The sequence below is a fragment of the Nilaparvata lugens genome, chromosome 3, assembly GCF_014356525.2.
Source record: "Nilaparvata lugens isolate BPH chromosome 3, ASM1435652v1, whole genome shotgun sequence".
In the NCBI taxonomy this organism is placed as follows: Eukaryota; Metazoa; Arthropoda; class Insecta; order Hemiptera; family Delphacidae; genus Nilaparvata; species Nilaparvata lugens.
The window spans coordinates 10,113,239-10,128,232 of NC_052506.1; the positions used below are offsets into that span (position 1 = coordinate 10,113,239).

At 33.2% G+C, this 14,994-nt stretch overlaps 1 protein-coding gene across 1 annotated transcript in view; it reads right to left on the reverse strand.

Annotated features, from left to right (window-relative positions):
- The window catches only part of LOC111048198 (E3 ubiquitin-protein ligase MIB1), a 28,155-nt gene extending 13,465 nt beyond the window's left edge, over window positions 1-14,690 (reverse strand). The window contains exons 1-5 of the mRNA XM_039425348.1: window positions 14,471-14,690; window positions 9,678-9,806; window positions 7,434-7,615; window positions 5,267-5,453; window positions 1,738-1,903 (exon numbers count right to left, since the gene is read on the reverse strand). Coding sequence (XP_039281282.1) covers window positions 1,738-1,903; window positions 5,267-5,453; window positions 7,434-7,615; window positions 9,678-9,806; window positions 14,471-14,686 — 880 coding nt within the window. The 5' untranslated portion in view covers window positions 14,687-14,690. The remainder of the gene's footprint in view (window positions 1-1,737; window positions 1,904-5,266; window positions 5,454-7,433; window positions 7,616-9,677; window positions 9,807-14,470) is intronic.
- Between the last annotated feature and the right edge of the window lie 304 nt (window positions 14,691-14,994).

Consider the following 14,994-nt stretch of genomic DNA (forward strand, 5'->3'; position numbering starts at 1 on the left):
TAAAACGATATTGAATGTCAAAAATTTGAGGCTCGATTTTTATTTATATAGATAGATTTGTCTCAAACTCAATTACATAAAGTATCAACAGTATAGAATATTGAAAGACTTGAAGCATTTATAGGCCTACACAAATAATGAATCAAACATTGCTGAAAGTACAAAATTATGAGGATGAGAATTAAAATGATAATATATTATATAATATATATACCAATGTATATTAGTTGATAAGTGTTATTTTGTAAATTCTAGTGAATGGTAAATAAATAAATAAGAAATAAGAAATATTATGTTATTTTAATAAAATATAACACATATTGCGTGAAGTATCTTGTAGGGCTACTCAATAACTTGTAAAATGGGACATTTAGTACCTTTTTCCCCCTATTGACACATGTTTCGACGTATAAAAGCCGGGACACATATAACCGCACCGAGCCCGTGCCGAGGTACGGCCGAGCTACGTCCGTGACACGGTGATGGTGGTAGGAGAACACACGTATCCGTGCGACAGCCGTGTCTCAGTTCTGTAGTGCTACTGTGATGATTTCTGAATGTGCTAAACTATTGTTAATAATATAACACTATCAGAATCTTCTTACATCCGATTTAAATTTATATTTTTCATTTTTAAACTGATTACCTGTAGACACAGAAGATGAGAATCATAGTTCTGGTATATATTTCGGTGCATAACAATACCACAATCAGTTATGTATCGGAAATATATATCAGTAATAAAATAGTTGTTATCTTCTGCCTTATGTATCTAACGTAATTAGTTTTAAATTTGAGACAATGACAGGTTCCTTTTTAACCTTTTGTCGTTTATTTTATTATTTATTATATGTCTATAATACCTTTGGCTTGACTTATTATTTGGTTATAATTTTACTTTTGGTTTAACTTATTTTTCCGTTCAACCATATTTCTCATCACTTTGATCATACTAAATCGGAAATTCCGTATCTCTTCAATAAGTTTTTCACTCTCTATGTTAAACGAGCCCGCACCGTCACCGTCAAAAAGTAAACTGAACTAGTCGGTGACGGCGCGGGCACGGCTCGGGCAACAAACACGGAGACGGTGCGGACACGGTGCGGTAGTATGTGTCCCTATACGTTTGAAAGCATTTGTTTTCTCACTCGCCGTAGTATGTCCGACACTCGGTCGTGCCGCGGCGCGGGCTCGATTCGGTTATGTATGTCCCGGCCATGTCATTCTTAAGTATCAAATCATCTTGTGTTTCAATTAGACTAAACTAGACTAATTGTGAAAATTGATTAAACTGGAGAAGAATAATCAATTTTCAGTATTAACTTTTTTTCAGATATTTGGGAAGTCACTTATGAAATTTTCATGTATTTCATTCATTTTAGTGTAGTGAGAGACAGGAGGAAAATTAAAACATATAAGACAACATAACTCATGTTATGATCTTAAGTCGCAACCCCGCCTAATAAAGAGAATTGTCATAATGTTCATGTCATTTACCGTCAGAAATTGAAGGAGGACATTGTTTGTCTTTCTTTCAATATTTTAATCATTATTTACTCTAATGGCTTTTATCGGCAGAGAGATCCTTTCGGATATTCTGCCTTGCCATATTACCGAATGTCATTTCCTATCAACACTCAAGTTTATAGGTTATGTCTTGGGTTCTTCATTTTTCTCTTTGTGTTTTTTTAACACAATATTTTAATCATAAAAACAGATTAACAAAAACCAGCTTACCTGGTCCACCACAACAGAAAGAGTATGGCACCATTTTGTCAATTTGAGCTCTACATTGAACACATTTCTTCATGAGAGGGGCACAACACTCGCAAGCTACCATATGGCCACATGGTTTGAACAGCACTCCAGCCTTGCTAAACGAGCACACCACACACTCTTCAATCTGGAAAAGTATGAACATGAATGAATCACAGAAACTCCCAGTGAATGTTGTACAAAAATCACTATAATACTAAAACTATAGAATATAATACTATATAAAACTATAATACTAAATACTTTCCTGAATGTTTGAAGTACTAATCATATATATACTGTATACAAGGAAGTCAACCTGAATAGTTGATAGATATATGAGATCACAACGTTTATTTTTTTCCTATTCATCTATTGGCCTCCCATTTGATGAAAGTTATACAACTCAAAATAAGAAGCATTCACTACTCATTTAACAAAATTCATATACAGCATAAAAACTATATTTATCATTTACAATCAACTTAAGGCTGTGCAAAGGCTAAAAATAAACTTTCTACTCGCGATATTTTTCAAAGTTTTTCGATTTGTATATCATCAAGCTATCAAAATGAAAAAAATTTCTCAGAAAAACATTTTTTTCCGATCATTACTTTTTGAGATATGAGCGCCTAAAGTTTAAATTTTTGGGACAGAACATTTCAAATTCAGTAAGAGATAAATCCATGAAATTCAGAGGATAGATTCTTCATGGTATTGTTGATATAGTAAAATAAAAATTTTCTGAAAATAACTATTTTTAAGATAGTTATTCAATTTACTAAAAATAACCAAAAATAACTTTTAGTTGAGTTATTTTTGGTGAATTGAATAACTTTTCCAAAAATTGATATTTTCAGAAAATTTTTGTTTTACTAGATCAACAATACCATGAGGAATTCATCCTCTAAATCTCATGGATTTATCTCTTACCGAATTTGAAATGTTCTGTCCCAAAAATTCAAACTTCAGGCGCTCATATCTCAAAAAGTAATGATCGGAAGAAAATGTTTTCCTGAGAAAACTTTTTCATTTTGATAGCTTGATGATATACAAATCGAAAAACTTTGAAAAATATCGCGAGTAGAAAGTTTATTTTTAGCCTTTGCACAGCCTTAAGGACAAAGAAACAGACTACAGTCCAAAACGTCTTTTCATCCCAATTTCATAAAATAAATTGAAGGTCTCGTCAACCTTTTTTTATAAATTAATATATATGAAGGTGAATGATCACTGAAATGGAATACGGTATACACACACATGAGAGATTGTTATAACTTGAAATAATTGCGGGACATTCAAATGATTACTGAAACATTTATTACTAAATCATCATCTTTATTCGTGTGCATTGCTATTATGCTGTGTTGCATTGCAAATACTGAATTATTTCAATAAACATAATCTAACAAGAAGATCGAACATCGTACTCAAGAATTTGTTGAAAACCAGAATACACACACAGTATCCCTGGTTGTCGTTGGAGGCGACTACAGATCGTCATCGGACGGACGGCACGCATCGGACGGATCGGACAATTAGATTTGATACATTGTTTTCAATTGGAGTGCGCATACCTATATGATGCGGATAGGTATGCGCACTCTAATTGAAAACAATGCATCGAATCTAATCGTCGATCCATCCGATGCGTGCCGTCCGTCCGATGACGATCTGTGTGCGCCTACCTTGAAAGGGTGCCCCTTTCCAAAACCCTTCTTCTCCTTCTTAAGGTAGGCGCACACAGATCGTCATCGGACGATTATATTTGATGCATTATTTTCAATTGAAGTGCGCACACCTATTCGCATCGTATAGGTATGCGCACTCCAATTGAAAACAATGCATCAAATCTAATCATCCGATCCGTCCGATGCGTGCCGTCCGTCCGATGACGATCTGTGTGCGTCTACCTTCAATATGCTTCGGAACTTTCATTTCTAGAATGGCACTTTTTCCATTAACTTAGCTTTGTGCTATTCTTCCTTTCTTTTTCTATCTGTCGGCCTTCCTTGGCCATATTCTTACTCCTTCTTAGGCCAACCCAAGGTGTGATGTGGACCGTGCTGATGTGTGGTGCTTTTATATGGTGTCTCTAATGGTGCTTGCAGGATACCAGGCGCCCTCCTGAAGTATTTAGCCTTGCCTGGACATGCGGGGCTCTGTCTGGGTTGACTCCACTTCCCCAGCTGTTCGTGGGAACCACATGAACAAACCAAACCCCAAGGCTACTCCAGAAGTTGCCTTGCCTTCAAACTCATCGGGCCTCATCAGGGCAGGCTCCTCAATCTGGAATGGGTGCTTGAGAAACACAGGAGGTTCAGGAACACAAAAAGAGAAACCCCAAGAGACCAGAGATTGGTGAAACTCCAAGTACAAATCTGGGTCAAGAGGCCGAGTCGAGGGTGACCAGGTACCCTAGAGGCAATTTGGCGACCCCTTCCTCAGCGAAAGGACCTTCAAAAAAGGCCAGGAGTGGAACTCCTCCGTAGGTCACCATGACCAATCTGAAGAGACTGCTAAGCATATTACACTGGATTGCGAGAGACCACGGGCAAGGAGAAGGGCTCTGTTTGTCTGCAAGCAGCCAGGTGATGAATGGGATGTTAGTATAGGAAAAAGCTCCTGGATCTTGTAAAGGACACAGGTTTTGGTTTGCCTGACTAGCATACTTGGGAACACAATAAGCTCCGGTTGACGTGTGGGGTTCTTTGAACCTTTGGATCCTTGAATCCGTCCCTTCAAAAATAACAATAACAACAAGAAGATATCTAAAATAACTTTCACTGTGATCCTGGAGACCTGTGAACCTGTGTTCAAAATCATATTTTTAATATGTGAATATTCCCTATTTTAGTTGTAATAATGTGAAATAATTCTTCTATGTTTAGTTTTGAAGCATCTAAATTTGAAAATACTTGAGGACAGAAAATTCTGTGAATTAAAGAACTACAAGACTAAAGCTGCGTTTACACCAAAGTTATTACCGAAATGTTAATAACTTACTCCTTATAGATTCTATGAGATTGAACGGAACTTGACAAACACATATGTTCATCATGTGTATGATAAGTTATGTTCAATCTGGTAGAATCTATAAGGATTAAGTTATTAACATTTTTTAAAAATAACTTTGGTGTAAACGCAGCTTCAACCTATTTCGGCCGTGTTATCTTAAATTTAGATTCTATGAGATTGAACGGAACTTGACAAACACATATGTTCATCATGTGTATGATAAGTTATGTTCAATCTGGTAGAATCTATAAGGATTAAGTTATTAACATTTTTTAAAAATAACTTTGGTGTAAACGCAGCTTCAACCTATTTCGGACTGTGTTATCTAAATTTAGGAGAGGAATAGCACAAGGTTGCCTTATTTTTCCTCTCCCTATCATTTTGATAATGTATACTTATTGTATAAATGAATGAATAAAGATTGCCGAAACATGTTGTTGTTACAATAGATTTCTATTTTATTTATATAAAATTAGTGTATGTTTGAACGTACCTTGACTCGGTTGGCGACCGGCTCGCGGCACACGAGACACTTTTTGACGCGAGGCGCACACACGGAGCAGCAGGCGACGTGACCGCACGGCTGGAACAGCGTGTCGCGCTTCAGGTCCGAGCACACCAGGCACTCGTCCAGTGCGGCCAAGTCGTACGTCTCCGGGTTGCGCGGCTCTATCTGGTCACTGCACAGCACACATCGCATCAAATCAATATTTCCAGTCAAATATTTTGGGCTTAAAGCCTGTAGTTCCTTTTCCAATCATTCATAATTAAAAATGATATTGTATGCATCAATGTAGTATAAATAAATGAATAAAAAACCTACAACATCTCTGAATTATCTGTGATTTTGTCTTGAGTATAGAAACATGTCAATCACTAGATTTGGTGGAATCAATTTGAATAGCTGCAGGATAATTTTAGATTTTATTTTGAGGTGCAGAAAAAAGGGGATGATTATACTAAAATGGGTAGCTTATTCGTTGATTGAGTTCAAAGATGCTCGAAAAATTCAGCGATTGGAAATTAATTTGCAAAAAAAAATGCAATAACCATATAATAGGTACCTACATAGAATAGGATAGAATAAAATGACGGCCTTTATTTCTGACTTAGGAGGGCGAAGTTAGGGCGCAGTCGGCCCTCTCTTACACTCAACTCTCATAGCTACATATTGGGTTTGTGGATTTTGAAATGATAAAAAATCCACTGTTTGACAAGGAATATGACTACTATGTAACAATACAAACTATATTTAGATATTTAATATTTCTATATTCAGTTTATAAATTATTAAAAGATAATAATGGATCAAATGAATGATAATGGATGAATAATAGATCAAGTGGAGTCCACTAGATTATTTTTAAAATGAATATTGAAGACGTTAATAGATAATATAAATGAATAATTATTAATATTTTTTTATTTATATATTTATTTTAAAATATACTGTCATCATAATAATATTATTATCAGGGAGAAAAAACTAGGCTCAGCCTGTACTATTTCTTTCCCAAATTTTGATCAAAAGTTCATATTCACCAAATAAGGTTATGAATCACATCACTGTTGAAACACATAATTTTCTATCCAATATGCTAATATTCTTTGTTTATACCATTTCATCCTACAACTATCTTGTGAAAAATTTCACTAAAGCTCATTTCACTAGAGAATACTTGAAGTTCAAATAGGGGTTTCTTTAATCGATTCATCGTTCACTCATGTCCTTTCATTTCATTTCATTCTTTCATATAAATAACAACACATAAAAATCAACAATATTTGAAATTATTTTCAAAATTTTATAAAATAACTCGATTAATGTGCAGTGATAAACTGATAATTAAGAGTAATATTTAACTATAGTTTGGTGTTTTAATTTTTCTAAATTCAAAATTTTCAACTTATATAATTATATTTTTGAACGAGAATAATAATTGAACTTGAACGTTTTAAAGTGGGAACATAACCTATTTTTTTAAACATGTTATTATTTATTTATTATCAAGATTTAGGAATGGAATAGTTTTGGGCCAACCCTGTTGTTCCTTCCTAATCATATTGTTTGGTTTATTCTAATTTATATTTTCAGATTGATGATTTGGTGTAGAAATTTAAATGGACATAACATACTAAAATTTGACTATAATTTGGTATTTTAATCATTCTAAATTCAAAATTTCTAGCTAATATATATTCTTGGACAATACTTTGAACTTTAAATTTCCTCTGTAAGAACATAAACTATTTTTTCGGACATTTTATTATTTATCAAAATTTGGGAAAAGAATATTTTGGGGCTATGCCTGTTGTTCTATCCCGATCATATTCATATGATTTGCAATTATATCAACGAATAAATAAATAAATAAATACCTATGTATAATATTTGGACAATTTAAAACTAAATTAGGAAATTGAAGAAGTTTTGGGCAATATCCTGTTTCTCCTTTTCCGATCATTGTATTGTTTGTGCTAACTTGATAGATAAATAAATATTTATATGATTTGTGATATGTATCTACGGATAAATGAATGAATAAATAAATAGATAAAACAACACTAGAACTGTCCATTATCAGCTAGACAGAATGTTTCATAACAGGAATCAAAGTGCTAATAACTTTGTTTGATTGAAATTGAAATGATTACAGTACCTCTCCTTGTCCTCATGGCACTTGGCAAGAGCTTTGCATAAGTTCGGATCAGGGCAGAGATCCAAAGGCGTTTGTCCTTTCTTGTTCTTGACAGTGAGATCGGCTCCGTTGCCGGCCAGAAAACAGGCAATCGAAGCCGATGACTTCTTGTCAGCTCCTTGGGTACCCAGGCCCATCAGCAACTGCAACAATTAATAAAATAATTGAATCATCAAACTTTCTACACCGTTGAACCTTATCGTATTTTATAAATAGTAATAGAAACTCCAAGATTTTTTTAGGAAGATGTTGATGAAGATAAATACCTAATGGGAAATACATTTGAGACAAAGTACCTGAAACAGTAATAGAACAAATTGTAAATAATTCTAAATTCCTGATAAAATAGTAGAGTTAATGATTTTTTCTGTTTTCATGTTCTTGAACTAGGCATTGTAATAGTTCCCACGTCATCTAAAAGGATTGAGTTATTAACATTTTTTTAATAAATTTGGTCTAATCGCAGCTTTAAGGTCTTTGGTTTCAATATTTTGTTTTGCAGTCATGGTATTATTATGCGTGCCCATCAGTATCAATATTCTCACATTTGAAAAAAACTAATTTAATAGGTGAATAAAAATAAACAAATGAACTAAATAATGCTGGAGAAATTATAATATTTTTGATACTAAAAAATTAATTTTCATCAGATAGAAAGATCATCACGGAACTGGATGAATTATATCATATGAAATACAAATTCAAACGTGAACTAAGTTTGTTAACATTTAAAACAGTTGACATCTGGTACTTGTGGATGAGAATACTGCGTGAGGTCTACTGTTCACAGAACTACTAGTTTATTACTATTGCATTCTTATAAAACTTTAAAGTTTGTGAGAATGTGAGTGTTTTTTCACTTTAAAATTTCATAAGAATACAATAGTAATAGTTCCAGTGAAAACAAGATGGATAACCAACAATGTATTGTTTGAAAGAAAAAGACTAAGAAATTGTCAAAAAAATGTATTGTTATACTTGTTCTTCCTTGTGAAAGATTTACTGTCATGATTGCCTCAAGACGTCACAGTAATTAATTGGATTAACACTTTATCATATAGTATGTACTATTCTCAAGTTTTTTTCTGAGCCTTTGAGATTTTTGAATATTAGGTGTAATACTTTTTTAGCTTTATTTAATTCGTATACCTCTTCTTACTTGATTAGCATTGGAGCAGAATAAGTTAACTGCACCTCACTGCCAACACACAAGGAATCTTATGTTGGCTGTGCCGAATATTACATTGATAATTATTGCTATGAAAGTTTAAATAAATGTCTATTTGTAGGTAATTGTATAATCTGGTAATTGTACTGTAAGCAGTGACAAATATTACATTGATAATATTATTGTTGTGCAAGTTACAATCAATGTCTATTTGTAGGTAATTGTATAATCTGGGAATTGTACTGTACAAATATGTATATTTGATTTTTGGCAATAAATTCAATTCAAGAAAGAATTATTGATTAGAGTCTTCTAGTTTGGAAGTGTTGTCTTGGCTGTCCTTATTGAAGAGACAGTAATTTAATTTCAACAAATATACCTGAGTAGCTTTCTAAAAAATGAATAATAACGTGAAGGAAATTACTAGCTCACTGTCTGCAGGATGAATTGATGAAATCCTAATCGTACCGTATTTTCTATTAGTTTAGTAAGGAATATGCAGTATAATATACTTTGTTTTTCACCAAATCAAGAAATAAGTTCAGCCTTTAATGGATTAAAATGCTGAAATTCAAATATTTTCTTCCTATTTCACTCTCAAGCTTTTTTTACTCTTTGATGAATATTTTCAAGAACATTTTCACAGAATATTAAGATTTTTAGTCCTAAACAAATTAAAAAACAGCGTGTAATAAAAATGGTTCAGTGCTTAGATTTAGCCGGATCATTTTCTAATGTGATATTCTTGAAATATTTGATTATTGATTGATTGAGATGTAAGTAATCATTGATTACAATTCATAGATCACTCATTGGATCAGACTTGACATTTTTAATGAATTCAGATTATGTGGCTGTGTGAATTTATGTATATTTTCTTTTGTGTATGTTCTATATGAATAATTATGTTCAGCAATTGACTTTTGTCCATGCAATCAATGTTTGTTTATGGATTTATAGAAATAATACATGAATTTTATAGAAATAATACATGATATGGTTATAAGTTATTAAGTTTTTATTGTGAATTTCTTCACCTTTCCTACATCCTGTACATCTTGCAACTGACGGAGCTGCGATAGCGTGTGATGTCTGAGTGCTTCATGCAGAGGAGTGTCACCATCTTTGTCTGGAATATTCAGATTAGCTCCTTCCTTAACCAAGAGCTGCAACAAAATGAGATTATCATCCAATAAATGATTAACAATATTATTCACTGCTTACACACATTACAAAAATGCAAACCAGTAGGTTTAATATTGTAAGGATAGGAGAAACTTGGAGAAAACTAATTATTATAATAATAATAATAATCTTTATTTCCGTATAAAAAAAAACAAAATAATTACAAAATTGCACTTGCAGAAATTTCACATAATATACAGAAATATTCTACCATGCAAGTGACTAAGTCACGTCCGCATGGAGGAGCATCAGAGAGACAGAAAAAACAATATTTATTGAAAACGAAAACGAAAGAGAGAAAAATATATAACTAAATAAAACTAAGAACTATCTAAAATAGTGTATACAATACCTATTTTCTTTAAATGAAAAAATACAATAAGAATAATAAATTAATTAATTTGAGATGAATTGATAAAGACAGAAATACATAAATCAGCAAGAGTGGAAAATTCTATGCATAAAATAAAATAACAACAAGCTCAAGATAAGACATGATACGCAAATCTCAGACAAAAGTCAAAATTAGCAAGCACAATAAGGTAAGGGTTTGAAAAATTTAGAATACCGAAACCACAACATACATAATACAACAACAACCATATATAAAATGGCTCGTGGAATAATAATAAATATATAATATATAATATACATATATATACATATATATATATATATATATATATATTTTTTTTTTTTTTTTTTAATTAAACAGTACTCAAATATCATTTAGAATAATCAATTCAATTACCATTGGATCCTTTGGGACTGTAATACGCAGTGTACAAGGAAATAAATGAACAGCCTTTGGAACTATATTACGGAGTTGTACATCATTTCCACCCCAACCCTATCGCAGTTTAGTAGCCATCTTTTTATGCTAGTTTTGATGTAATACTTATTATTTTGGGACCCAAATTAATCTTGATGTGTATAGGTAAAAGATTGAAAAATTTTGGGGTGAGAAACATAAAAGATTTTTTGAAAAGGGTACAGTTAGGTCTCAATCCTCGGAGATGGCGATTCAGTACTCCTCGCGTCAAATGAGAGCCCTCCACCACCTCACAATAGCTTACTATTACACCATCATTCCCACTCAGCAGGTAGAAAATATTAAGTACCTTGTGGATATACATGTGTCTCAGAGGGAGTATCTCGAATTCTTGAAATAGTGGTAAAGTGCTATCCCTGTATCCTACACCAGCAATTATTCGGATAAAAGACTTCTGTAGCTTTATAATGGGATCCAAAATGGAATAATATGTACTTCCCCAACAACTCAATCCATAACTTATTCTTGAATGGGCAAATGCGTAATAAATCTCTTTCAGGGTACTTTTATTGCACATCTGCTTTAATTTAAATATTGTTCTAAGGTAGAACTGAAGAGATTTCTTGAGGGACTTAATGTGGGACTTCCAATTCAAGTTATGATCTAGAAGCACCCCTAGATATTTTACATTGGATTCCATTTTCACAACAGGGCAACTGCAAGAGTCACGCCTACAGTGAAATCCGTGGAGGAAGATAGGCATAGGAAAACTTCTACTGCCACTTAGACTGAACAAGATGTAATTAGTTTTTTGAACATTCATTGCCAACTTATTACAAGTGAACCAAAATGACAGTTTATTCAAGTCCTGTTGCATGTCATAAGCAAGTTGGTCCTGTTGGTCCGGACTGTATGATAAGGCAGTGTCATCTGCAAAAGTTGTTAATTGTCCCTTAAAGTCACCATTGAATAAGTCATTAATGTAGATCAAGAATAATATAGGTCCCAGGACCGACCCTTGAGGGACCCCATGACAGATATCACGCAAGTCACTAATTTGATTATTAATTTTTACTGCCTGACTTCTTCCCTGTAGGAAAGTTCCAAGCAGTTCCAAGGGTGCACCTCTAATACCTGCTCGCCACAGTTTATGTAGCAGAAGATCATGATTTACAGTATCAAATGCTTTACTGATATCGATAAACAATCCAGCAGCACAATTACCTTGTTTTTATTTAATCCTAAGTATATATTTTGCAGGAAATGTTGAAGGGCAAGCTCGGTGTTGAGATTCTGCCTGAAACCAAACTGTTGATTGGAGAAGAAAAAGTTGTTATCTAAAAAGTTCATTAATCTTTTTTTAATAAGTTTCTCAAACACCTTTGATAGAGTAGGTAAGAGTGAGATGGGACGGTAGTTTGTTTTGGACATCCTATCCCCTTTTTTAAATATAGGGATTACGGTACCTGTTTTCAATATTTTTGGAAACTGCCCTTCAACTATCGCCAATTAAATAAGTATGCTATAACAGTGGACAAGTGAGTGATATTCTCCTTTAAGATTCTTGATGTTAATCCATCATTACCAGAGCTGACGTTTAATTTGAGTTTTTTAACGGTTTGAATTATTTCACATTCATCAATCGGGCTGAGAAAGATGGTCGTATGACTTTGCTCGCTTTGAAATTCGTAATTGTACTGCTGGACTATATCATCTGATACTTGTGGAAGAGATTGGGAGAGTTTTTCAGGTAGATCAATAAAATACTCGTTGAACAAATTTGCAACGCTTTTACTATCACTGATGATTGTTCCATCCTCATTTAACTGTATATTTTGAATACTATTGCTCTCACCAGGTAATAATGATTTCAGAATTTCCCATTTCTTTTTAGAGTTCTTGGAGTGTAAAAGCAGATTGTCAGAGTAATATTTACATTTTGCGTTTTTTACCCATTGCTTCACGTTATTTCTCATTGCTATGAATTTATTCTTTAAAGCGGTATTATTTGGCATTCGTTTATGTAACTTATATAATTTATCCTTTACAGCAATACTGTTTGACAATCCAGGTGTCATCCACGGTTTTATCATTTTGATTTTATTTTTTAGTTTACGTTTAATTGTGGATCTATTTAAAATACTATTGAAGGTTTCATAAAATTTGTTAAATGCAGTATTTGTGTCATCTATTTCTTTATTTATTTCTTTATTTCTTTATTCTTTTTACAATGGAGCACAGATCGGGAGAGAAAAACTAAGAATACCTTGTACTATTTCTCTCCCAAATTTAGGTAACATTAAAAGTCCAAAATGAGGTTATGTTTTCTAGATTTCCATAAAATTTTCAGTCCAAAAATATTCATATAACCATTCTTTTGAATTTAGATTTTCCAAATACCAAAATAATAATAATAAACACTCAGTTATTTTTAAAAAAGTTATTTCGAGTATATTGGTCCATGAATGGGATCTGATGTTATTAGAAAGTAGCTGATAATTATTTTTTTATATTAATTATTATTAATTATTTGAGATAACAGCGCTTATTTGAGAAACTGTACCAAGTCAGGTGAAATTTGAGCACCCTTGATTATGTTGAAGTAGAAATTGTATTGAATCTGTATTGGATCATTTTTATCCGACCTATAGATATTTTTTAATTAATTATTATGTTCATCAATGTCGAGACATTTTGAGCAGAAAACATGCAGCCGCTCTCCTAACTTTGAAATTCCTTGGAGACCAAAATACGTTTTTCCGAGTACGTTTGACAATTGGAAAAATAATTTCAATTAGTTCTGAGAAACTTTCTTGCTTCAAAAGCAAGAAAGTTTCTACCATGTCGGAAAATTTCATGTTTTCTGCTCGAAATGTCTCGACATTGATGAACGTAATAATTAATTGAAAAATAACTATAGGTCGGATAAAAATGATCTACACACCAAAGTAGACATTCTCCCCGTTAATTTGATAGAAAATTATTACGCATTACGACGCCCCATGATTCTGAGAGAAGTGATATTCAAAAGAAAAACAAATCTTCGCGATGTTTCCAATTTTATCATAGAAGTTAAATTTCCTTTTAATCCTTCGACCCTGAAACCTTTTTTAGCACTACTAGGATATCGGGGATGATATTCTACATCTAATTCTGACGTTGAATTGGAAATTTGAGAAAGCTGCAATTTTACACGATTTGGCAACCCTGTAATTTCTTCGGATGGAGGGCTCAACTTATAACTGTCAACTTATTTTACACAAACTATAAATCCCGAGTTCGGAAACCGGTCATAGATATAAATTCCATGTAACATTAATGGTGTCTTGCATTTTGCTAGCACTTTGAGTTGTCTTACGCCGCTCCAGGCCAAGCAGACGTAATATATTATATCTATCTCATTGTCACACATATTTATGTAAGTATTGAAAATAAAATTGGCAGAAATATAAAATTACAACATCTTAGAAATACATAATAAAAGCAATACAAATTTTACAACATGAGAAAATACTATTACAAAATAAAATGCCATGCCAATTGAGTATTTGCATCTCGAGGTACTAAATTTGTTTGAGATGGTGATATGAAATTGATTACAAAACTAGCGCTAAAATGTAGTTACTGAGGCCGACAGTCGCATATGAAGTGACACATATTACATAACAGTATCGATGATTTATCAATTTTAGCTTCGAAGTATATATATTGTACAATATTATGATATACAAGTCTACATGAGAATTCTAAAAAAGGTATCTATATTCTCACATTCCATTACAAATCTCTTGACATTTCTCAAAAACCTTGATCGTATCTTGCACTGCCTTATCTTATTAGATTCGATTTGAGTTAGTTTAGGAAGTGACATACGCGGACAATGTGCGTGTGCTGGCGCTCGACAGCCAGATGCAGCGCCGTCTGCAGGTTGACGTTCTGGAGGTCCATGTCCGCCTTGCCGTGATGCACGAGCAGCTCAGCCACCTCGACGTGGTTGTTGAGTGCGGCCAGGTGCAGCGCCGTGTAGCCGTCGTCCTTCTTCTCATCCACTATCCAGCCGCGCGGCAGCTTCAGCAGTAACACCCACATGGCACTAAAACAACAACACCACTATCAATTCAATTCAACACAAACACACAATACAAAACAAAAAATAACACAAGGATTATAAAACAGAAAACAAAAAATAACACAAGGATCGCCTTAGTATTCTATCTACCAATGTTTTCACATCAGTGTTAAATATGAAGGAAGAAATTATAATAATATGCATAGTTCATACAGAAATAGTCTATTCAATCACAGTGAATTGAGATTAATTCCCAGAGGAATGCAAAAATTACCCTCCCAAAGGCCCGGTTAGTCCAGGCAATGAATGCTCAAAAAAGGGTATAGAG